At 44.6% G+C, this 24,920-nt stretch overlaps 1 protein-coding gene across 1 annotated transcript in view; it reads left to right on the top strand.

Annotated features, from left to right (window-relative positions):
* Nucleotides 1-994: 994 nt before the first annotated feature.
* Nucleotides 995-24,920, top strand: part of LOC111971483 (AP-2 complex subunit alpha-1) — a 45,474-nt gene continuing 21,548 nt past the window's right edge. Inside the window, 6 exon segments of the mRNA XM_023998277.2 lie at nucleotides 995-1,741; nucleotides 13,283-13,494; nucleotides 20,515-20,708; nucleotides 20,961-21,090; nucleotides 21,936-22,037; nucleotides 22,172-22,431. Coding sequence (XP_023854045.2) covers nucleotides 1,675-1,741; nucleotides 13,283-13,494; nucleotides 20,515-20,708; nucleotides 20,961-21,090; nucleotides 21,936-22,037; nucleotides 22,172-22,431 — 965 coding nt within the window. The 5' untranslated portion in view covers nucleotides 995-1,674.

Below are 24,920 nucleotides of genomic sequence, written 5' to 3'. Positions count from 1 at the left end.
CTACTATACTGTCTATACTATAAGGCGCAACTATACTTTGCGCCTTCTTAACCATGGTGTCCTTCTGGTTTGACCATTTCAGTACCTCTGAGATTTGTAAGTCGAGAAACTTGACGTTTTTGACCATCTCCAGGCTGCTTCATTGATGAGGATGGAGGTGTGCCCAGACTGGTTCCTTCTGAAGACCACAATAAGCTCCTTTGTTTTGCTGATGTTGAAGGAGATGTTGTTTGCCAGGCATCACACCGTCAGAGTACCTACCTTCTCTCTGTAGGCCGCCTTGTCACTGGTAGTATTCAGGCCTACTAATATTATGTCATCAGCGAACTTGATGATGGAGTTGGAACTGTGAGGCTATGCAGTTGTGGGTATATAGGGAGTACTGGAGGGGACTGAGGACGCACCCTTGTGGGGTCCCCGTGTTATGGATCAGTGTGGTGGAGGTAATGTTGCCTACCCGTCAAGAAGTCCTCTTGGGAGGAGTTCAGTCCCAGGGCCATGAGCTTTGTGATGAGCTTAGAGGGCACTATGGTGATACCCCATTTCATGGGTGTACAATCCATAGGTTAGGCTGCACAGTGTAATATGAATTTTCAATATACTGGCTAACTGGTGAGCTTAATGTTGCTCATTTCAGTGGTTTAAGAGCTAAGACGCTAATATTTGTATAAACTTTTTTAGGTCAAATGAACTAATAATTGTCTTTTTTTGAAGTTATATAACAACATTCCCACCTTGTTTTGCATTATCTAGTCCAATTGTGGCATGATTTCACAATTTCTATCGGTTTGCATCAGTTTCAATGGGGAACTTTTATTTTGAAGGCGAACTGCTGATTCCACTATTATTGCTCACGCGAATGATGTTCACAACACACTGGTGAGTCCAAGAATAAGGAAAAAGAAGCGCCAGAGTCTGCGCAAAACGAACAGGTCTAGTGGTCGCGCTGCTTGTGCTGTCACGAGCCTTGTCCAAGGCTACCGAGTAGTGAATTGACATAAATTATTGACGACATCGAATTGCCTTCGTTTAGCCATCGGACATACGTCATTATTGGAATAGATACATTGTGGAAATACGATGGTATGCTGACTGATCACGGTCAACTGGTGATGTTTTCCAATATTTGATATAGCTAGCTAGCCAGCTAACATTAGCTGTTTAGCTAGCTTGCCGTGCGTGACTCACTGACAAGAGTCAGAGATCAGACTGAGTGGCAATTTTTTGGCATTGTGCTTTTTCTCTGATATCTGGATATATAACGTTAATATATTTCGCGGGTAGATATAGTTAGTTACAACTGCGTATACTTTAACTGTCATCTGGTCGTGAACGAAGAGAAGGTTTGAATGAATTTGCTAGCCAGCGGAAACGTCGGCTAGTTAACACGGATACACTTGGAGTAACCATACTGCTAGTTTGCTGAATTGATCAACGGCACTGTCATCCAAACTAGCTAATCTACATACCTAGCAAGCTATTATAAACGTGCTATCTTTGGTAAAACGCCAAGGAACATAAACGGTTAAAGGTTGGTTAGCTGGCTAACTAGCTAGGACACAAGCTAACACACCCTGCACTGTAACACCTAAACGCCAGCTGACGTTTGATAGCTGACCATCGACAATTCATTTTTTACGGGAAAGGCCGGAGTGAGGACAGAAACCAGCAAAAATGCCGGCTGTGTCGAAGGGAGATGGGATGCGCGGATTAGCGGTGTTCATTTCGGACATACGGAATTGTAAGTGTCTTTTTCCATCATTGATTAGCTTTTCAACGAGCCATGTTATTATAAACATTTGCATGGTGGACAACATTTGATCAACAGACATTTATTTTCAAGTGTACCCTGAAATGTAGTGGTGTAAAGTGAAACAGCTAGTTCAATGGTAAGGAGAGAGGGGTTATAGCTATGGAGAGGTCATTCGCGGGTACAGTTGCTGCTGCACCGCATCCCTTTTCCATTTGCGCTGGCTACTACTGTGCTTGTGGTTATACACGGTCGACCGTGATGATGTGTTGTGTGTCAGACTCGTAGCATACTACTAGGCCGCTACTCGTTAGATGTTGTCACTGCTGTTCACGTCACCTGTACCAGAACAGAAGCAGGGTAGCTGACTGTTGTTATCGCGACGGGCCACCAGTGTTAATTTTGCTCAGTTTTGTTGTTGTGATAATACATTTATCAGGCAGTCGCATAGGGCGAAATGTAGCAGGGCTGGATGGATAGTTATGTTGAATCGCTGTTCAGATATAACGTTACAGTAGCTAAACCAGCCGGTTGAACTACTGGGTCGATTAGAATTGGTCGCCACTCGCAGCATAGTAGTCGATCATGTGTTTGCGCCTACCTAGTTTAGTGATATTAATGTCTTGTTAATAGTTTAAATAATATACAAATGTTGCTAATCCAGTTTTTCTAATTTGAGGCCTGGTTTATGCTGAGTGCATTGTCTGTCATAGCGCACACATACACGCCCATACATTATACAGATATTGTGCATGACACTGCCATTTTTCATAACCGCTGTCATGATAGAGCAGAATAATCTTTCTCACTCACTCTAAATACACACACACAGCGCACACACACACCGTGTGCACATTAACCCTTACAAAAAAAGATTGCAGTCAGAGTGCAGTATGCTGCAAATACTGCGTCCAAAATACATTTTTTTACTGCAATAGAAATACCACAGTCGACTGCAGTTACTGCACTTTTAATGCAGTTTCAAACCTGCAATCTTTTTTTGTAAGGGAAAATGCAGGCTTTAAGAATACTAGACAGTGTCTTGCTTGGAGCCTGTTTCATGTAAAGCTGGCCCTTACAAAAAAGTGCAGTAACAGCAGTCGACTGTGGTATTTTAGACGCAGTTATACTGCAGCTACACTGCAAAATTATTGCAGTAAAAAAATGCATTGTACTTCAGTTTACTGTGCTCTGACTGCAATATTTTTTCGTAAGGGGGCACCGCATGGCATTTAGGGTACCTTGCCCCTCTTTCAAACATGATAAACAACAGAAACAAGACCTGAAGAGGTTGCAAGACTGCTAGTGGTGTTGTGGGGTTAGCATAAGATTGATTTGGAATAGACTGCTGTCTGAGATCAAAAAATGACATCATAGTAGTCTAGATCGAAAAGTTGGATAACTCAAACAGCACACGCCTTACCTTTGTCCATCGTCGAAACTGAAATGGCAAGGACGGCCTCTATTTGAAATGGACACAGTCGCACACTCATATCTTGAATTTCACCCTTATTCACACCCGCCCAGCCCCGTCCCTCCTCTGTCCCACCTCCAACTCTTGTCCTCTTCCCATCCATCCCTCTGATGATTTGTACATTATGGCTTTTCCTCTCCTCCCTCTGGAACGTTGTGTTCTCCTTGATCTCTCCTTCCTTACTGTTCCCCAATTTAGTCGCTGTTCCTGTTATACTGTTAGTAAACTGTCAAGTTTGTTGCTTATTTATTTATTCTTCATAAGTACATAGGGTGAATGTTGGAGAATTAGGCTATCTAAGAACTTTACACAGGCTAGGCCCTACTTCTTTCAAGTTACTCATTAGGCTACTCACCCCTTCTCTCTTTCCCCCACATGGCCCTATTCCCTCTATGAGATATGGAGGAGAGTCTGAGGAGCGGAGAAGCAATTCACATTCCTTCCTTGCCTTGCCTTTTGTTGTGGCTGGCAACGTGACATTCTTGGTCCGCAGCTCAAATTGGCCGTAAATATCAGTTAGCCAGTAAAGCACAAATTTATCTTCTAAAACATATTACACTATTAAATAAGGCAACCAAACCATATTACACTCGTGAATAATGCAACAATTCACAAGCAGGTGCAGACAATTAAAAGGTTTATTTTCTCCTCTGTAGTCTACACTCTACATTTAGCTTCAAGACAAAAGCAGTTTCTAACGGCATGTGTTCATCAAGTCACGTTAGCTTTAAAAAACAAAAAAAACAATTAACCCTCTCATACGAATATAAAAGTACAGTAGGCCTACCTTACAACATTACAACAAACCAGACATTTTTTATCAATATCATGCAAATGTGGTAAAAGCAAATTGTGACTGAAAACAGGGGTGTAAGTGAATTCACTGTGGAGTTGCAATGAGCTGTTTTATGTATAAGCCCATACCTGCCACACAAAAAAATAAATGCTTAATGATTTGTGAAGGTGCACAATTAGTCTGTGGCTGTGCTTCAGCCTGATCAACTGTAGCCTACTGATATCGACCACAGCTACAGGTAGCCTAGAGAAGCCTATGCACTCTGATCTCATCTGGACCAAGGGGAAAGTAACGTCATGTTTTTATAGCCTAAGCTATGTATAGAATCAAATATTCCCATTTTATTTGTGTTCTTAGAGAATGTGATCAAATTTGGTTTATATTCAAACTTCGGGTGCTACGCTACAGGAGACAAAGGGCTGTGAGACAGGTTTAATCCGTGACACATGAAAAGTGGGATGGGTACGGTGCAACAGACGCTGAACAGCAGAGGGACTAATGATCTTGGAGATGGGGAAAGGTCCGATTTTAAAATAGGGAAAGTTTGCGGGACTCCACTCGGAGGGGCAGGTCGCGAGTGGGCAGCCAGTACCCTCTGCCCGAGATGATGCCGGGGTTCGGTAGCGGGTCGCTTGTCGTCGATACCTGGAAATGTTCTTGAGAAGAGCCGACCGCGCTCTCTTCCAGGTATGGCAACAGCGTAGGACAAACATCTGGGCCGAGGGTATGCCAACCTCTTGCTCCAGGAAGAGCGGGGGCTGATACTCCAGGGAACACTCGAAAGGTGAGAGCCCGGTGGCAGCCTGAAGGAGTGGGCCCACTCCAGGACCAAGGAGCGGACAGCGTCACGTACAAATATCCGGTTATCTGGGCCGGATATTTCCCAGCCGAACCCCCCCGCTGGGAACACTGCGCCTCACTGACCTGCTTCTCTATTCCCCAGCTGAGTGCCGTCGCCAGACACGAGGTGGGAAGGATGGTCACGAGGTGGGAAGGATGGTCACGAGGTGGGGAGGATGGTCTTGAGGTGTTAGGGTGTAGCTGCGGGGCTATAGAGGTGTGACAGCGCATCCGGCTTGATGTTCTTGGATCCCGGTCGGTAGGGAAGGGAGAAGTTAAACCGGGTGAAAAGCAGGGCCCACATAGCTTGCCTGAAATTGAGCCACTTGGCAGTGCGAAGATTTTCCAGGTTGTTGTGGTCCGTCCACACAATGAACGGATGTTCCGCCCCCTCCAACCAGGGTTCACCGTATGGCCCACCAGAGTACTCAATCCCTTCTTGATGAACCTGGGTTTGTAGTTGGCAGGTAGCTGCGAAATGTACCGTAGCTCCACAGGTACATGGACTCCGAAGGTGGCGAGTCGGCAGCCCTCGGTGATTCCCGAGAGAACTCTGGTGACGTCGGGTTCACTCTGACATGTAGACTCCGGGCGCTCCGGGATTCGTCGGAGGCGAGGTAGGAATCGAGAGCGAACAAAGGCGACAGGGCACAGATTCCCTCTCCCTGCTACATTCTCTAAGCCACCGATCGATCCGCATGGTCATGGCTATGAGGGAGTCAAGGTCCGTGGGCAGCTCCCGGGCTGCGAGCTCGTCTTTGATCACCTTCGATAATCCGTGAAGGAACATTTCGATCAATGCTTCCGGGTTTCAGGCACTCTCAGCCGCCAATGTGTGAAAATCCACCGTGTAGTCTGCCACGCTACGGGATTCTTGACATAGCTGGAGCAGCTTATGAGCAGCCTCTTTCTCCCGGACAACAGAATCAAACACCTTCCGAACATCCGCCACAAGCTCCTCCAGACTGAGGCAGACGGCGGACTCTTGCTCCCACTCCGCCGTATCCCAGGCGAGTGCCCTCCCGGACGTCAGCGTTATGATGTACGCTATCCTCGAGCAGTCCGAGGGGAATGAAAAAGGCTGCAGCTCGAAGACGAGGGAACACTGGGCGAGAGAAGCCCGGCAGGTTCCAGAATCTCCAGCGTAGCGCTCCGGAGGAGGTAAGCAGGGTTCTCAGAACACTGGGGTAGGCTGAGAGATTACTGGTGTGACCCGCTGCCCAGTAGGGAATCGGAATTGCTCCAGCAATGTATCAAGCCTGGTCATGGTGTTCTGCCAGGGTATGGAGTCCCTCCGTAAGACATTGCAGTAACTCCTCATGTTTTCCAATGGTGGCTCCTTGCAGGAAGACAGCATTGTGGAGCTGGTCTGAGTCTGCTTGGTCAGTCATGTCCAATCATGGCCAGTTCGTACGATCAGAASTAGAGGTCGACCGATTATGATTTTTCAACGCCGATACCGATATTATTGGAGGACCAAAAAAAGCAGATACTGATTAATCGGCCGATTTGAATTTTTTATATATATATTTATTTGTAATGTAGACAATTACAACAATACTGAATGAACACTTATTTTAATATAATGCATAAATAAAATAAATTTAGTCTCAAATAAAGAATGAAACATGTTAAATTTGGTTTAAATAATGCAAAATCAAAGTGTTGGAGAAGAAAGTAAAAGTGCAATATGTGCCATGTAAAAAAAGCTAATGTTTAAGTTCCTTGCTCAGAACATTTTAACATGAGTCTTCAATATTCCCAGTTAAGAAGTTTTAGGTTGTAGTTATTATAGGACTATTTCTCTCTATACGATTTGTATTTCATATACCTTTGACAATTGGATGTTCTTATAGGCACTTTAGTATTGCCAGCCTAATCTCGGGAGTTGATAGGTTTGAAGTCATAAACAGCACAATGCTTGAAGCACAGCGAAGAGTTGTTGGCAAACGGAGTTTAGTGCTGTTTGAATGAATGCTTACGAGCCTGCTGCTGCCTACCACCGCTCAGTCAGACTGCTCTATCAAATTATAGACTTAATTAGAATATAATAAACACACAGAAATACGAGCCTTAGGTCATGGTCAAATCCGGAAACTATCATTTCGAAAACAAAACGTTTATTCCTTCAGTGAAATACGGAACCGTTCCATATTTTATCGAACGGGCGACAACCCTAAGTATAAATATTGTTGTTACATTGCACAACCTTCAATGTTATGTCATAATTATGTAAAATTCTGGCAAATTAATTAGTCTTTGTTAGGAAGAAATGGTCTTCACACAGTTTGCAACGAGCCAGGCGGTCCAAACTGCTGCATATACCCTGACTCTGCTTGCACAGAACGCAAGAGAAGTGACACAATTTCCCTAGTTAAAATAAATTAATGTTAGCAAGGCAATATTAACTAAATATGCATGTTTAAAAAAAAATGACTTGTGTATTGATTTTAAGAAAGGCATTGATGTTTATGGTTAGGTATACATTGGTGCAACGACAGTGCTTTTTTTCGCGAATGCGCTTGTTAAATCATCACCCATTTTGCGAAGTAAGCTGTGATTCGATGATAAATTAACAGGCACCGCATTGATTATATGCAACGCAGGACAAGCAAGATAAACTAGTAATATCGTCAACCATGTGTAGTTAACTAGTGATTATATTAAGATTGATTGATTGTTTTTTTATAAGAAGTTTAATGCTAGCTAGCAATTTACCTTGGCTCCTTGCTGCACTCGTGTAACAGGTGGTCAGCCTGCCACGCAGTCTCCTCGTGGAGTGCAATGTAATCGGCCATAATCAGCGTCCAAAAATGTTGATTACCGATTGTTATGAAAACTTGAAATCGGCCCTAATTAATCGGCCATTCCGATTAAGTCGACCTCTAATCAGAACTCGGGATAAGACCCAGATGCAGATAGCTAGAGTCACAGATGTTTATTGACCCAAACGGGGTAGGAAAAAGACAGGTCAAGGACAGGCAGAATGGTCAGAACCGGGGAAACTAGGGAACAGAACTTGAGAAAGCAGGGAGACGGGAAAACACGCTGGTAAGACCTGACAAGACGAACTGGCAACAGACAGAGAACACAGGTATAAATACACTGGGGATAATGAGGAAGATGGGCGACACCTGGAGGGGGGTAAAGACGAGCACAAAAACTGGTGAAACGGATCAGAGTTTGTCCAGATCTTTTGTTTTACCATATGACCTAATTAGAAAAAATCTGGTCCTATATGAAACTGCTTTTTACAGCTGATTTATTACTATGACATACACTAAAACAAGTGTCTGGAGTTGGTTAGATTAGGCTACTGGGTTCAAATGCCTTCTGTTTTTAATTTGACTGTATTTATGTATATTATTTTACTGCTCTAGAGATATAATTATTGTTTGGATAACCTCATTTACTATTATGTATTGATTTGTACCTTTACATTTTTTCACTCTTTATGCGATGCGCGCTGCGGAGAACACCGGAAGAAGAATTACCACAGTGAATTATTGTAATGTTTGTGTGAATTAATCCCATAACAGATGGGTTGCCAATAGGCGATTTGACACGAAAATATAATGTCATTCATTCACCAGATCAGTACAAACTGGGTCCAAGGAAAACAATTTCCTCCCACCACTCTGGGACCTATGGTGCCACCTCTGAAATCATCACACAATGTTACAAATGAAAAAACATATCCTATTTGTATGATCTACATAAAAAAAGCAATTGGTGTTGGATGGGCTTTGATAGTTTTGTGGCTCAGTGCAGCTGGTGGCTGCTGTGACAAATAATGTAACTGGCTGTTCCTGCAATTTCAGGTAAAACTCAATAAAACAAGTCTCATATTAGGAAAATGTCTATACATTTCAGCATTTTCAAAAATATTGCTCTGCTATTACCATTTAGACTGAGTGTTGGCTCAAGGAAACAGTTCTGTTTACACTGCCCTGCTTCAAGGGGGTAACTGTTGGGCGAGTTGGTGCGCTACCTCTGGAGGTAGAGGTTAAGACATAGCAAGTTTACATTTGAGTAATATGTGTAGCCAATTGTATTTTTACAAACATTGTACTAAGTCTGAAGAGGCTCCAAGAGCATTTTACCCATCCCCTCAGTCTTGAAAATAGTCGCCCCTCCACCACACCCTTCACACAACTTTTCTCTTGTTATAAGCATTCCTTAAATTTATGTCTCAAAATTTAAAAGGTGTAGTTTCCTCATAACCTTATTGGTCATGCATCGGACCTGCATATTTGTGTCCGCATGCTTATGTTCTATGCAGCATGTTATTGTTTCCAGACATTTTGTGCAAATTGAACAGATTATCTGAAATAAGTTAGTGTAAAGCTATTCTATTGAGGGCTGGTTTAACAGACTCGGATTAGACCAATCCAGAGTAGGCATTTATTCGTCAGTTTAGTCAAAGAATGTAGGCTAAACCTTTAGATCAACCTTGGACTATATAGGCCTACTACTTAAACTGCAGATTCTGTGACTTGGATCTATTAGCCAAAATTGATATAGGCTAGCCTGATCTAGACCTACAATCATGATGGATTGTATATTGTGTAACCTAGATGTTACCACGCACGACCATATTTATATTGCAGATTATGAACTTTCCTAACATATGTAATGTCTTGGTTGTATGTAAAGGCTATGCAGTAGTCCCGAAATAGAGGCAACTCATGTGAAGCCGGTGTAGACGTTCGGCTGGGGACAGTCAAGCACTGCCTAGTTGCGTTGGCTCGGGAAAAGGTGAATCGGCAGACTTCGGAGACTCTCAGGGGAACTCCGGTAGACTCGGGTCCTCTCTACCAGGGAGATGTCAGGGACATCCTGGATGCCTCGGAGGCGTGGTGGAATTGGACCTCCTTTCCTTCCTATATTCCTGTAGCCGCCTATTGATTCGGATGGTCAAGGCAATGAGCTAGTCGAGATCCGTCGGTAGTTCCCGGGCTGCTAGCTCGTCCTTCACTTCCTCCGATAATCTGTGCAGGAACGTGTCAAACAGCGATTCCGGGTTCCAGGCACTCTCAGCTGCCAACGTGCGGAAATCCACTGCATAGTCTCCCACACTGCGGGAGTCTTGCCGAAGATGGAGTGACTTCCGGCAGCCTCTCTCCCGGACAATGGAGAATCAAAAACTTTCTTCACTTCTGCCACGAACTCCTCCAGACTGAAGCATACAGCTGACTATTGTTCCCACACGGCCGTAGCCCTGGCGAGAGCCCTCCCGGACATCAGCGTGATGAGGTACGCTATCTTCGAGCGTTCCGATAGGAAGGAGGAGGGCTGCAGCTCGATGATGAGAGAACACTGAGCGAGAAATGCCCGACAGGTTCCAGACTCCAGCGACGCATTCTAGGGGAGGTAAGCGGGGTTCTCGGGAAACCGGGGTGGCCATGCTGCTAACAGCCGGGTTACTTAGGGGTTGAGAGGTTACCGTTGTGGTAGGCTGCCTGACAGACAACCTGCGGAATTGCTCCAGCAATGTGTTCAACGTGCGGTTATGGCATTTGGCCAAGGTCTGGAACTCCTTGTGCCTTCCAAGGGTGGCTCCTTGGGAGGAGACGGAATTGCGGAGCAGGTCCGAGTCTGCTGGGTCAGTCATGTCCAGTTCGTACTGTCAAGGCTCAGGAGAAGACCCAGATGCAGACAGTTTCGAAGTAATCAAAGATTATTACAAAACGGGGGCAGGCAAACGACAGGTCAAGGGCAGGCAGAGGTCAGTAATCCAATGGAGAGTCCGAAAGGTACAGAACGGCAGGCAGGTTCAGGGCAGGCAGAATGGTCAAAACTGGGATAACAGGAACTAGAGAAAGACAGGAGCATGGGAAAACGAACTGGCAACAGACAAAGAGAAAACAGAGGTATAAATACACTGGGGATAATGGGGAAGATGGGTGACACCTGGAGGGGGTGGAGACAAGCACAAAGACAGGTGACACAGATCAGGGTGTGACAGTATTTCCATTCTTTGCTGCAGTCCCTCTCAAGCTCTGTCATGTTGGATGTGGAGCGTCACTGCACAGTTATTTTCAGGTGTTTCCAGAGATCTTCGATCGGGTTCAAGTCCGGGCTCTGGCTGGGCCACTCAAGGACATTGAGACTTGTCCAGAAACCACTCCTGTGTTGTCTTGGCTGTGCTTTTAGGGTCGTTGTGCTGTTGGAAGGTGAACCTTCGCTCGAGTCTGAGGTCCTGAGCGCTCTGGACAGGTTTCCATCATGGATCTCTCTGTACTTTGCCTCTGTTCATCTTTCCCTCAATCCAGACTAGTCTCCCAGTCTCTGCCACTGAAAAACATTCCCACAGCATAATGCTGCCACCACCCTTCTTCACTGTAGGGATGGTGCCAGGTTTCCACCAGATGTCACGCTTGGCATTCAGGCCAAAGAGTTCAATCTTGGTTTCTTCAGACCAGAGAATCTTGTCTCTCATGGTCTGAGAGTCTTTTGGGTGCCAAGCGGGCTGTCGTTCCTTTTACTAACGAGTTGCTTCCGTCTGGCCACTCTACAATAAAAGGCCTGATTGGTGGAGTGCTGCAGCTATGGTTGTTCTTCTGGATGGTTCTTCCATCTCCACAGAGGAACTCTGGAGCTCTGTCAGTCACCATCGGGTTCTTGGTCACCACCTTGACCAAGGTCCTTCTTCCCCGATTACTCAGTTTGGTCGGTCGGGCAGCTCTAGGAAGAGTCTTTGTGGTTCCAAACTTTTTCCATTAAAGAATGACGAAGGTCACTGTGTCCATCAATAATGCAGAAATGTTTTGGTACCCTTCCCCAGATCTGTGCCTTGACACAATCCTGTCTCTGAGGGAATCTCTTTCAGGGATTTCCTTCGACCTCATGGTTTGGTTTTTGCTCTGATATGCACTGTCAACTGTGGGACCTTTTTATATAGACGGGTGTTTGCCTTTCCAAATCATGTCCAATCAATTGAATTTACCACAGGTGGACTCCAATCAAGTTGTAGAAACATCTGAAGGATGACAAATGGAAACAGAATGCACCTGAGCTCAATTTAGAGTAGCATAGCAAAGGGCCTGAATACTTACGTTTAAAAAAAAAAGGTATTTCTGTTTTTATTTTGTAATACATTTGCAAACATTTCTAAACTGTTTTCACTTTGTCATTAGGGGGTATTGTAGATTAATGAGGAAAAAAGGTTTTATCCATTTTAGATTAAGACTGTAACGTAACAAAATCTGGGAAAAGGGAAGTTGTCTGAATACTTTCCGTATACACTGTATATGGATGATTTATAAAGCCAGGCACATTTAACAGTTAGGCTATTATTTATAGACCTAATTTCAAATTGTTTCCTATCTCCTGAGTTTTCTTAGACAATTAAGCTAAGGCAAGGTCTGTTTCCTCGTCTCTGCTACTGCTGCCTCCGCCGCATTGTTCTCAATCCTAATATGATGGTTAACTTTGATTATTATGCACCTAGCAACATAAGGAAAGGCAGCAATTCTACGGTATACTGAAGAATATGTTGCAGAACCACAAACGGCAACCGTATCCAACAGCGGGACAAGGCGCATTTGTTATAAAATAATATTAGATTGATTAGTGTTGCACGATTATTTTTGCTTAATAACCATATACAATTTCAGTATCACATGTCTTCGAGTGACTGCCATCCCCGTGGCCTCAGCAATGGATTAGTCCAAATCATACCGATGTATTTTTTTTGCCCAATTAAAAAATATCTAACAATTTGCACCTGCTCAACTAAAGAAATCTCTGTCGACCAACAGCCTATCGACAAAACAATCGACCAAACAATCAACCACTCGACTAAATGGGGTGTCTTTTGGGTGATAAAACCTAAAGAGACCGCATTCCAGAGCATGAGTTAATGTTTCTGTTCTATATGGTACCAGGGAGACATGACCCCAGGGCCAGACCCTGGTCTCTACACAAAGATAACTGTTCTTACAGCAGATACTGTCTGCTGTGAAATATAAGTGTCTTTCATACAAATCTTTACCTTGTGACCCATTCTGTACATCTGTTGTTCGTCATGTAGGTTGAAAGGGGTGTATCTTGGCTATAAAGTACCTTTGTACTTTTTGTCTCAGGGCTCTCAACAAATCATCTGAGGGTGATTCGTTGACCAGCCATCATAATTGTAGAGCACTCAATCAATTCACTTTATATGTGTGCGTTGTGTTGACCTGCTCCCTTATTAATAAGTGATTCAAGATTTAGTATTACTCTGACTTGTGATAAGTTTCTCTCCTCATTTGACAGTAAATAAATTTACCTGAATGTCGATCTTACCTGAATGTGTATCTTTTTGTCCCTTTTTTTTATGAGCTGCATTAAATCTAATTCCTAATTCCGTCTTTGGCTGGTATGGCAATAAAGTATTACAATTTGAATCCAAGCTAAAATGGCTGCACTTCTTCCCCAGGTAAGAGCAAGGAGGCAGAGATCAAGCGGATCAATAAGGAGCTGGCCAACATCCGCTCCAAATTCAAGGGGGATAAGGCACTGGACGGCTATAGTAAGAAGAAGTATGTCTGCAAGCTGCTCTTCATCTTCCTGCTGGGACATGACATTGACTTTGGACACATGGAGGCTGTCAACCTGCTCAGCTCCAACAAGTACACAGAGAAACAGATCGTAAGTGAAGTGTGTATGTGAGAGAGCACCAAACTTGTATGAATGAAAAATGTGTGTGTGCTATGTCTGTCTGTGTTTGGTTGTCTGTATATTTTCAGTTTGTGGCACTCCATTTCTCATTGTCTATGTCTGTCTGTATCATGGTATCCCAGTCTCAGTTTTTTGTCAGTTGTTTGTACTGGTTACCTGCCACTGTTTTTCTTTTTCTCTTAAACTGTTCTTTCAATGTTGATACTAAACATACACTGCATTTACTAAACCCATTCTGGGGTCCTAGTCTTGTCTGTCTCTATTTGCAGTACAACAGATCATTGAACTTAGTGTCATTCATTTGAACGTCAAGCTCTGCTTTTGTGTTCAGATATTCTGACTGGAACATTCAATTGCCAGAGCAAAGACTTTAAAAGTCTTATAAGTAGTCTTAAATATGTATATAAAAATATTTAGGTCTAAGGTTGACCTGACAGGACCTGTTTCAGTACAAACTCTTTCACAATGGTAGCCTTTGGTCTGGTTTGAATACTTTGAAAATGCATCCTCCTTCCCCCTTCCTTGATAATGTTGTGGAAACCACACATTCACTTTTGCCATGTCAGATTAGTGGTTTCATCGTATTTTTACAAAGCCACATTGCACATTCAGTAGGGTACAACATTGTGGAACGTAAACATAGAAAAATACTGTGAAGACTTGCCTCTGTTTACAGTAAGAAATCATGTCATCTATTCACGCTAACACAACCCAGGTTCAGGGGGATAGAATTGACACGATTATATCATGCCTCTTCAGCATTTGGTGGAGGAACTCTCCAATGCACCTGAAGACAAAACAATAGTTACGTCCCAAATTAGGGGTGTGAACGTTTTAGGGATGACCCCAATTAGTCGACGTGTCGATTGTTTGGTTGATAGGCTTGTTTGTCAACCGATACTTGTTTTTAGTTGAGCAGTAGCAAATATATATATATACACTGCTCAAAAAAATAAAGGGAACACTAAAATAACACATCCTAGATCTGAATGAAGGAAATATTCTTATTAAATACTTTTTTCTTTACATAGTTGAATGTGCTGATAACAAAATCACACAAAAATCATCAATGGAAATCAAATTTATCAACCCATGGAGGTCTGGATTTGGAGTCACACTCAAAATTAAAGTGGAAAACCACACTACAGGTCTGATCCAACTTTGATGTAATATCCTTAAAACAAGTCAAAATGAGGCGTGTGTGTGGCCTCCACGTGCCTGTATGACCTCCCTACAACGCCTGGGCATGCTCCTGATGAGGTGGCGGATGGTCTCCTGAGGGATCTCCTCCCAGAACTGGACTAAAGCATCCGCCAACTCCTGGACAGTCTGTGGTGCAATGTGACGTTGGTGGATGGAGGTAGACATGATGTTCCAGATGTGCTCAATTGGATTCAGGTCTGGGGAACGGGCGGGCCAGTCCATAGCATCAATGCCTTCCTCTTGCAGGAACTGCTGACACACTCCAGCCACATGAGGTCTAGCATTGTCTTGCATTAGGAGGAACCCAGGGCCAACCGCACCAGCATATGGTCTCACAAGKGGTCTGAGGATCTCATCTCGGTACCTAATGGCAGTCAGGCTACCTCTGGCGAGCACATGGAGGGCTGTGCGGCCCCCAAAGAAATGCCACCCCACACCATGACTGACCCACCGCCAAATCGGTCATGCAGGAGGATGTTGCAGGCAGCAGAAGGTTCTCCACGGCGTCTCCAGACTCTGTCACGTCTGTCACGGCTCATTAACCTGCTTTCATCTGTGAAGAGCACAGGGCGCCAGTGGAGAATTTGCCAATCTTGGTGTTCTCTGGCAAATGCCAAAGTCCTGCACGGTGTTGGGCTGTAAGCACAACCCCCACCTGTGGACGTCGGGCCCTCATACCACCCTCATGGAGTCTGTTTCTGACCGTTTGAGCAGACACATGCACATTTTGGCCTGCTGGAGTCATTTTGCAGGGCTCTGGCAGTGCTCCACCTGCTCCTCCTTGCACAAAGGCGGAGGTAGCGGTCCTGCTGCTGGGTTGTTGCCCTCCTACGGCCTCCTCCACTTCTCCTGATGTACAGGCCTGTCTCCTGGTAGAGCCTCCATGCTCTGGACACTACGCTGACAGACACAGCAAACCTTCTTGCCACAGCTCGCATTGATGTGCCATCCTGGATGACTCGACTACCTGAGCCACTTGTGTGGGTTGTAGACTCCGTCTCATGCTACCACTAGAGTGAAAGCACCGCCAGCATTCAAAAGTGACCAAAACATCAGCCAGGAAGCATAGAACTGAGAAGTGGTCTGTGGTCACCACCTGCAGAACCACTCCTTTATTGGGGGTGTCTTGCTAATTGCCTATAATTTCCACCTTTTGTCTATTCCCTTTGCACAACAGCATGTGAAATTTATTGTCAATCAGTGTTGCTTCTAAGTGGACAGTTGATTTCACAGAAGTGTGATTGACTTGGAGTTACATTGTGTTGTTTAAGTGTTCCTTTATTTTTTTGAGCAGTGTTATTTCTGGGTCATGGTTTGGCTTTTTCAAGATGCTTTATTACTGCAACTTTTATGAGTTGTACACATCCGGTGGATAGAGAGACTTTTATTATGTTCAACATGGGAGGGCCAAGCACAGGAAGTAGCTCTTTCAGTAGTTTAGTTGGATAGGGTCCAGTATGCAGCTTGAAGTTAAGAGGCCATGATTATTTTCATAATTGTTCAAGAGATATAAGTACTAAAACACTTGAATGTCTCTCTTGATCCTAGGTCGGTCTTTCCAAGCTAGTCGGATGACTTCCAGTTTGGTGTGGCGCATTTCCGTTCTAATATTTTGGAAGCTATCTTCAGAGCTTGGGTTATTTTTCTGTATACCAGGGAGCTAGTTTCTTATGACAATGTTTTTGGTTTTTAGGGGTGCGACTGCATCTAGGGTATTGTGCAAGGTTAAATTGAGTTCCTCAGTTAGTGGTTAACTGATTTTTGTACTCTGATGTCCTTGGGTAGGCGGAGGGAGTATGGAAGGGCATCTAGGAATCTTTGGGTTGTCCGAGAATTTATAGCACGACTTTTGATGATCCTTGGTTGGAGTCTGAGCAGATGATTTGTTGCGATCGCAAACGATAAAGATGGTGGTCCGATAGTCCAGGATTATGAGAAAAAAGATTAAAATCCACAAACATTTATTCCACGTAACTAGTTCCAGTATGACTGTGGCAGGAGTACGTCCGGAGAGACTGAGTCGATGATGCTCCGAAAGCCTTTTGGAGCCTTTTGGAGTGGGTCTGTGGACTTTCCATGTGAATATTATAGTCACCCAAAAAATTTATATTATCTGCCATGACTACAAGGTCCGATGGGATCTCAGTGAGGAACGCTGTATATGGCCCAGGAGGCCTGTAAACAGTAGCTATAAAAAAGTGATTGAGTAGGCTGCATAGATTTCATGACTAGAAGCTCAAAAGACGAAAACGTTAATTTTTTGTAAATTGAAATTTGCTATCATAAATGTTAGCAACACCTCCACCTTTGCGGAATGCGCAGGGGATATGGTCACTAGTGTAACCAGGCGGTGGCCTCATTTAAAACAGTAAATTCATCAGGCTTAAGCCATGTTTCAGTCAGGCCAATCACATAAAGATTATGATCAGTGATTAGTTCATTGACTAAACTGCCTTGGAAGTGAGGGATCTAACATTAAGTAGCCCTATTTTGAGATGTGAGGTATCACAATCTCTTTCAATAATGGCAGGAATGGAGGAGGTCTTTATTCCAGTGAGATTGCTAAGGCGAACACCGCCATGTTTAGTTTTGCCCAACCTAGGTCGAGGCACAGATACTGTCTCAATTGGATAGCTGAGCTGACTACACTGACTGTGCTAGTGGCAGACTCCACTAAGCTGGCAGGCTGGCTAACAGCCTGGCCTGCACCCTATCTCATTGTGGAGCTAGGGGAGTTAGAGCCCTGTCTATGTTCGTAGATGAGAGCACCCCTCCAGCTAGGATGGAGTCTGTCATTCCTCAACAGGCCAGGCTTGGTCCTGTTTGTGGATGTGTCCCAGAAAGAGGGCCAATTATCTACAAATTCTATCTTTTGGGAGGGCAGAAAACAGTTTTCAACCAGCGATGACTCGCTTGTAGACTCTGCTGTAGAGCTCATCACTCCCCCTAACTGGGAGGGGGCCAGAGACAATTACTCGATGCCGACACATCTTTCTAGCTGATTTACACGTTGAAGATATGTTGCGCTTGGTGACCTTTGACTGTTTCATCCTAACATTGTTGGTGCCGACGTGGATAACAATATCTCTACACTCGCCAGTTTTGGGTTTAGCCAGCACCATCTTCAGATCAGTCTTAACGTCGGTATCCCTGCCCCCTGGTAAACAGTGTATGATCGCTGCATGATTCGTTTTAAGTCTAATACTGCGGGTAATGGAGTCGCCAATGACTAGGGTTTTCAATTTGTCAGAGCTAATGGTGGGAGGCTTTGGCGTCTCAGACCCCGTAACGGGAGGAGTAGAGACCAGAGAAGTCTCGGCCTCTGACTCCGACTCGCTGCTTAATGGGGAAAACCGGTTGAAAGTTTCTGTCGGCTGAATGAGGTACACCGGTTGAGCATTCCTACAGCATTTCCCTCCAGAAACCATGAGAAAGTTGTCCGGCTGCGGGGACTGTGCGAAGGGATTTATACTACTGTCTGTACTTGCTGGTTGCGCAGATGCTGTTTCATCCTTTCCTACACTGAAATTACCCTTGCCTAACGATTGCGTCTGAAGCTGGGCTTGCAGCACAGCTATCTTTGCCGTAAGGCGATCGTTCTCCTGTATATTATGAGTACAGCGACTGCAATTAGAAGGCATCATGTTAATGTTACTACTTAGCTTCGGCGGGTGGAGGTCCTGACGAACCGAGTCCGGAGTGAAAAAGTTGAATGGGAAAAAAGTAGAGTGAGGGAAAAACCAAAAATTATAAACGGTAATTAAAAAGTAAAATATGTAAAGTTGTCAGGTAGCAAAGTAAGGTTAGCAACAAAACGCACAGCAGCACGTAAACAAGTCTACAAGTTGTGACCGGAAATGACGTGAAGGAAGAGGTGGTTCACCGATCAAGGCACCGATCAATAGCCAAGATACTCAGCTTTCCGCAGACACCCAGTAGCGAGGCTATATACAGGCACCGGTTAGTCGGGTTAGTTGAGATAGTATGTACACGTAGGTATGGTTAAAGTGACTATGCACATATGATAAACAGAGAGTAGCAGCAGTGTAAAAGAGGGGTTGGGGGGGCACAATGCAAATAGTCATGTAGCTTGCGAAAGTATTCACCGCCTTGAGATCATAGCAAAGGGGGTGAATACATACAGTGAGCACCATAATTCATTGGACAGTGAACATTTTTTTGTTATTTTGGTTCTGTACTCTATCACTTTTGAGTTTGAAAGGATACAATGACAATGAGGGTGAAGTGCAGACTGTCGGCTTTAATTTGAGGGTATTTTCATACATATCGGATGAACCGTTTAGAAATTATAGAAGCTTTTGTACATAGTCCCCCCCCATTTTCGGGTATATAAAAACACTGGACAGTTTACCATAATGTAGAATAAAGTAATCATTGTTAATATTTGGTCGCATATCCTTTGCATGCAATGACTGCTTGAAGTCTGCGATGCATCGACATCACCAGACGCTGGGTATCTTCCCTGGTGATGCTCTGCCAGGCCTGTAATGCAGCCATCTTTAGTTCCTTCTTGTTTCGGGGACTTATTGCCTTCAATATCCTCTTCAGCATGTAAAATGCATGTTCAATTGGATTCAGATCCGGTGATTGACTCGGCCAGTCAAGGATTTTCCACTTTTTGGCCATCAAAAACCCCTTCGTTGCTCAAGCAGTTTGTTTAGGGTCATTGTCTTGTTGCATGATGAAGTGCCGTCCAATGAGTTTGGAGGCATTTGGTTTTATCTGAGCAGATAAAATATTTCTCTAGACTTCAGAATTCATTGTTCTACTTCTGTCTGCAGTCACATCATCGATGAAGACAAGTGAGCCTGCTCCACTGGCAGCCATACAGGCCCAAGCCATAACACCCCCTCCATCATGTTTCACAGATGAGGTGGTATGCTTTGGATCATGGGCATGTCTTTTTTTTTCTCCACACTTTCCTCCTTCCATCACTCTGGTACATGTTAATATTTGTCTCATCTGTCCACAATTCTTTTTTTCCAGAACTCTTGGGGCTATTTTTTAGGTGCTATTTAGCAAACTGTAATCTCACCTTTCTGTTCTTCAGGCTTATCAGTGGATTGCATCTTGTAGTGTACCCTCTGTAGTCCTGCTGGTGTAGTCTTCTACGTATGGTAGACTTTGACACATCTACACCTGCATCCAGGAGAGTGAAAAAGAAACAAACTGTTTTTCACTTTGTCATTATGGGTATTGTGTGTAGATTGCTGAGGATTTCTTTTTTTAAATCCATTTTAGAATAGGGCTGTAACGTAACAAAGTGTGGAAAAAGTAAAGCGGTCTGAATACATTCCGAATACACTGTATAAGGGAATGAGTGTGCTATGGAAGGAATATGATGTCAGAGGAAGTGGCAGGCAGCCACGGTTCAGGTGGTGAGACTGCATCGTAATGATGGCCTACTCCGTCTCTCTGAGTCTCAGCCACATGAAAGTGTGTCTCAAATGTGTCCCTATAGAGTGTACTACTTTTGACCAGGACCCGTAAGGGTATAGGGTGCCATTTAGGACACAGACGAACAGCAGGGAGGTTATGAACCCTGCACAAGGCGTCCTGCCATCATTCTCTACTGGTTCCTCTCAAGGCTTTTTCCTTTTTAGGAATTAACACATTAACACGTCTAGAGTAACCTTTTACTTGCCACTGTGCTGCTGCTTGTCGGGTTACTGTGAACCACTTTGTGTCAAATGTTGTTGTAAAAAGGTTATACAAATAAAATACGATTGACTGATCTCTCTCTTCCCTCTCTCGCTCCCCTCCCAGGGATACCTGTTCATCTCGGTGCTGGTAAACAGCAACAGCGAGTTGATCCGCCTCATCAACAACGCCATCAAGAACGACCTGTCTAGCCGCAACCCCACCTTCATGTGCCTGGCCCTACACTGCATCGCCAACGTGGGCAGCCGCGAGATGGCCGAGGCCTTCGCTGGAGAGATACCCCGCATTCTGGTGGCTGGGTAAGAATGGAGGGGATGGAGAAGGGGATAAGGAGAGGAGGGTAGTGGAAGGGAGGGTGAGGAGACAGGAGAAGCAAATGGGGGAGGGGGACTGAGGACACGGAGAGGACATGATTTTCTTTGTATTAATATGCTATAACAGCATGATTAGACAAAAACTGCAGTACCAACAATATCTTTCCAGGACCAGAGATGTTGGAGACTGGTAGTACTTTATAGTGAGCATTGTGTTGTTTGTGATGTGATTGCCAGGGACACCATGGACAGTGTGAAGCAGTCTGCTGCCCTGTGTCTTCTGCGTCTGTACAAGGCCTCCCCAGACCTGGTTCTGATGGGGGAGTGGACCTCCCGGGTGGTGCACCTCCTCAACGACCAGCACATGGTGAGAGACAGGCCATACATTTCTGCTCCAGCCCAACACTAGCACACCTGGGGTGTATTCACTAGGAAGCAAACAATGAAGACGGGGAGCGACTAAACTGAATTTTCTAATTAGAAACATTTGCTTTCCTTTCAAAATGTTTTCCATTGCAAAGCGGTTTGCTACACTAAGGAATACACCCCTGATTTATCAGGTTGAATCAGGTGTGCTAGTGCATTTCTCTTCCAGGCCAATAGGTGTGCTAGCTAAATAGCTCTGTTACAATATACACACTAGTCTAGAATGTGTTTACACAGGCAGCCCAATTCAGATTTTTTCCCTCCACTAATTACAATTTTTTTTACCAATCACATCAGATCTTTTACAGAGCTGATCTGATTGGTCAAAAGAACATTTACTGAAAAAAAGAAGAATTGGGCTTCCTGTCTTAACGCAGCCAGAGTAACCTAACATAGCAGGCATAAATGCCTGAAAATAGATGCCTCAGATACTGGTCTTGATGAGAATTTTTTTTATGTCAGGGGAGGTTCTTCTGCACTGTTCAAACAATCCAGAAAATGTGGAGGAGATAAGATGGAGTGTCGCCTTGTTAATGTCCAAAAGCGGGAGTTGCGTTACAGGCTCTTTTCCATTTCCCCTGAAAACCCAATGCATCCGTTTGCTGACATCCCCTCTAAGGGTGCTTTCTTAGTATGAAGCAATGCATTGGATATGTATTTTAAGTGGTATGCTGGTATGGATATTGGAACGTAACTACTGACTTCATTGAGACTGTAAGGTTGAGGTTTATGCCTTTTAGGTGTTACTGTTGTTTCTGATGATGAGCTTGTGTCTGTCTCTCGCAGGGTGTTGTCACGGCAGCCATCTCCCTCATCACCTGTCTCAGCTCGAAGAACCCAGATGAGTTCAAAACCTGTGTGTCCCTGGCTGTTTCTCGTCTGAGCAGGGTGTGTGTGTGTGTCTGCGCACGTGTGCATGCATACCTATAAAATCATGTATGTCAGTCCAGCGATCCATCCTCCCTTTGCCTCACTGTCTCTAACACCTGGATTTCAACCCATCTCCTCCCTATCTCCTCCAGATTGTGTCGTCAGCCTCCACTGACCTGCAGGACTACACCTACTACTTTGTCCCGGCCCCGTGGCTCTCCTGTAAACTGCTGCGCTTGCTGCAGTGCTACCCCCCGCCAGAGGATGGCGCCGTGAAGGGCCGCCTGGTGGAGTGTCTGGAGACCATCCTGAACAAGGCCCAGGAACCACCCAAGTCCAAAAAGGTGCAGCACTCCAACGCCAAGAACGCCATCCTGTTCGAGGCTATCTCACTCATCATCCACTACGACAGGTGAGGAGGCTGTCTGTCACTCTAGGTGTCTTTCTTCTTCCCGCTCTGTCTTTTTCTCTCCCTTTTTCAGTATCTGTATATTTCTCTCTCTCATATACACTAAACAAAAATTTAAACGCAACATGCAACAATTTCAAAGATTTTAATCAGTTACAGTTCATGTAAGGAAATCAGAAAATGTAAATAAATTCATTAGGCCCTAATCTATGGATTTCACATGACTGGGAATACAGATATGCATCTGTTGGTCACGGATACCTTTAAAAAAAAAAAAGGAAAGGGTGGGGATCAGAAAACCAGTCCCTATTGGGTGTGACCACCATTTGCCTCATGCAGCGCGACTTATCTCCTTCGTGTAGAGTTGATCAGGCTGTTGATTGTCGCTTGTGGAATGTTGTCCCACTCCTCTTCAATGACTGTGCGAAGTTGTTGTATATTGGCGGGTCTATCCAGAGCATCCCAAATATGCTCAATGGGTGACATGTCTGAGTATGCAGGCCATGGCAGAACTGGGACATTTTCAGCTTCCAAAAATTGTGTACAGAGCCTTGCAACATCGGGCTGTGCATTATCATGCTGAAAAAAGAGGTGATGGCAGCGGATGAATGGCACGACAATGGGTCTCAGGTTCTTGTCATGGTATCTCTGTGTATTCAAATTGACATTGATAAAATGCAATTGTGTTCATTGTCTGTAGCTTATGCCTGCCCATACCATAACCCCACTGCCATCATGGGGCACTCTGTTCACAAAGTGTACATCAGCAAACATTTTGCCTACTCGACGTGGTTACACGTGTTCTGCTATTGTGAGGCCGGTTGGACGTTCTGCCAAATTGTGTAAAATGACGGAGGCGGCTTATGGTAGAGAAATTTACATTAAGTTCTCTGGCAACAGCTCTTGTGGATATTCCTGCAGTCAGCATGCCAATTGCACGCTCCCTCAACTTCAGACATTTTGTGGCATTATTGTGTGACAAAGCTGCACATTTTAGGGGCCTTTTAGTCTCCCCAGCACAAGATGCACCTGTGTAATGGTCATGCTGTTTAATCAGCTTCTTGATATGCCACACCAGTCAGGTGGATGGATTATCTTGTCAAAGTAGAAATGCTCATTAATAGGGATGTAAACAAATTTGTGTACAACATTTGAGAGAAATAAGCTTTTAGTGCATATGGAAAATGTCTGGGATCTTTCAGCTCATGAAACATGGACCAATACTTTACATGTTGTATTTATATTTTTGTTCAGTATGTGCATATCAACACTGAGTATACCAAACATTTGGAACACCTTCCTAATATTGAGTTGCACTCAGAACAGCCTTTAAGGCAGGGGTGTCAAACTCATTCCACGGAGGGCCTAGTGTCTGCAGGTTTTTGGTTTTTCCTTTCAATAAAGCCCTAGACAACCAGGTGTGGGGAGTTCCTAACTAATTAGTGATGTTAATTCATCAATCAAGTACAAGGGAGGAGCGAAAACCCGCAGACACTCGGCCCCCCGTGGAATGAGTTTGACACCTGTGCTTTAAGGCATGGACTCTACAAGGTGTCGAAAGCATTCCACAGGGTTGCTGGCCCATGTTGACTCCAACGCTTCCCACAGTTGTGTCAAGTTGGCTGGTTGTCCTTTAGGTGTTGGACATGAGCGTGAAAAACCCAGCAGTGTGGCAGTTATTATTTTTTTTGTGGTTACTTTTACCCCTTTTTCTCCCCAATTTCGTGGTATCCAATTGATAGTTAGTCTTGTCTCATCGCTGCAACTCTCGTACGGACTTGAGAGAGAGGCGAAGTTTGAGAGCCGTGCGTCCTCCGAAACACAACCCAAACAAGCCACACTGCTTCTTGACACAATGCCCACTTAACCCGGAAGCCAGCCGCACCGTGCACCTGGCGACTGTGTCAGCGTGCACTACGCCCGGCCCGCCACAGTAGTCGCTATTGCGCGATGGGACATGGACATCCCTGCCAGCCAAACCGTCCCCTAACCCGGACGAGGCTTGGCCAATTGTGCGCCACCCCATGGGTCTCCCGGTCGAGGTCGGCTGAGACGGAGCCTGGACTCGAACCCAGAATCTCTAGTGGCACAGCTAACACTGCCATGCAGTACCTTAGACCACTGTGCCACTCGGGAGGCACCTACTACCATACCCAGTTGCCCATTCACCCTCCAAATGGCACACAATCCATGTCTGAATTGTCTCAAGGCTTAATAATCCTTCTTTAACCTGTCTACTTCCTTAAATTGATTTCAAATCAATGTAAATTAACAGGTGACATCAAAGGAGCATAGCTTTCACCTGGATTCACCTGATCAGTTTCTGTCATGGAAAGAGCAGGTGTTTCTAATGTTTTGTATACTCCGTGTACACCTTGTAGAGTCCATGCCCCAACGAATCGAGTCTGTTCTGAGGGCAATAAGGGGTGCAACGCAATATTAGGAAGGTGTTCCTAATGTTGTGTACATTCGGTGTATATATACATTGCATT

This window comes from Salvelinus sp. IW2-2015, linkage group LG13 (genome assembly GCF_002910315.2).
Source record: "Salvelinus sp. IW2-2015 linkage group LG13, ASM291031v2, whole genome shotgun sequence".
Lineage (NCBI taxonomy): Eukaryota > Metazoa > Chordata > Actinopteri > Salmoniformes > Salmonidae > Salvelinus > Salvelinus sp. IW2-2015.
The sequence above is the reverse complement of the archived record's forward strand: the minus strand, read 5'-3'. Positions and strand labels throughout refer to the sequence as shown.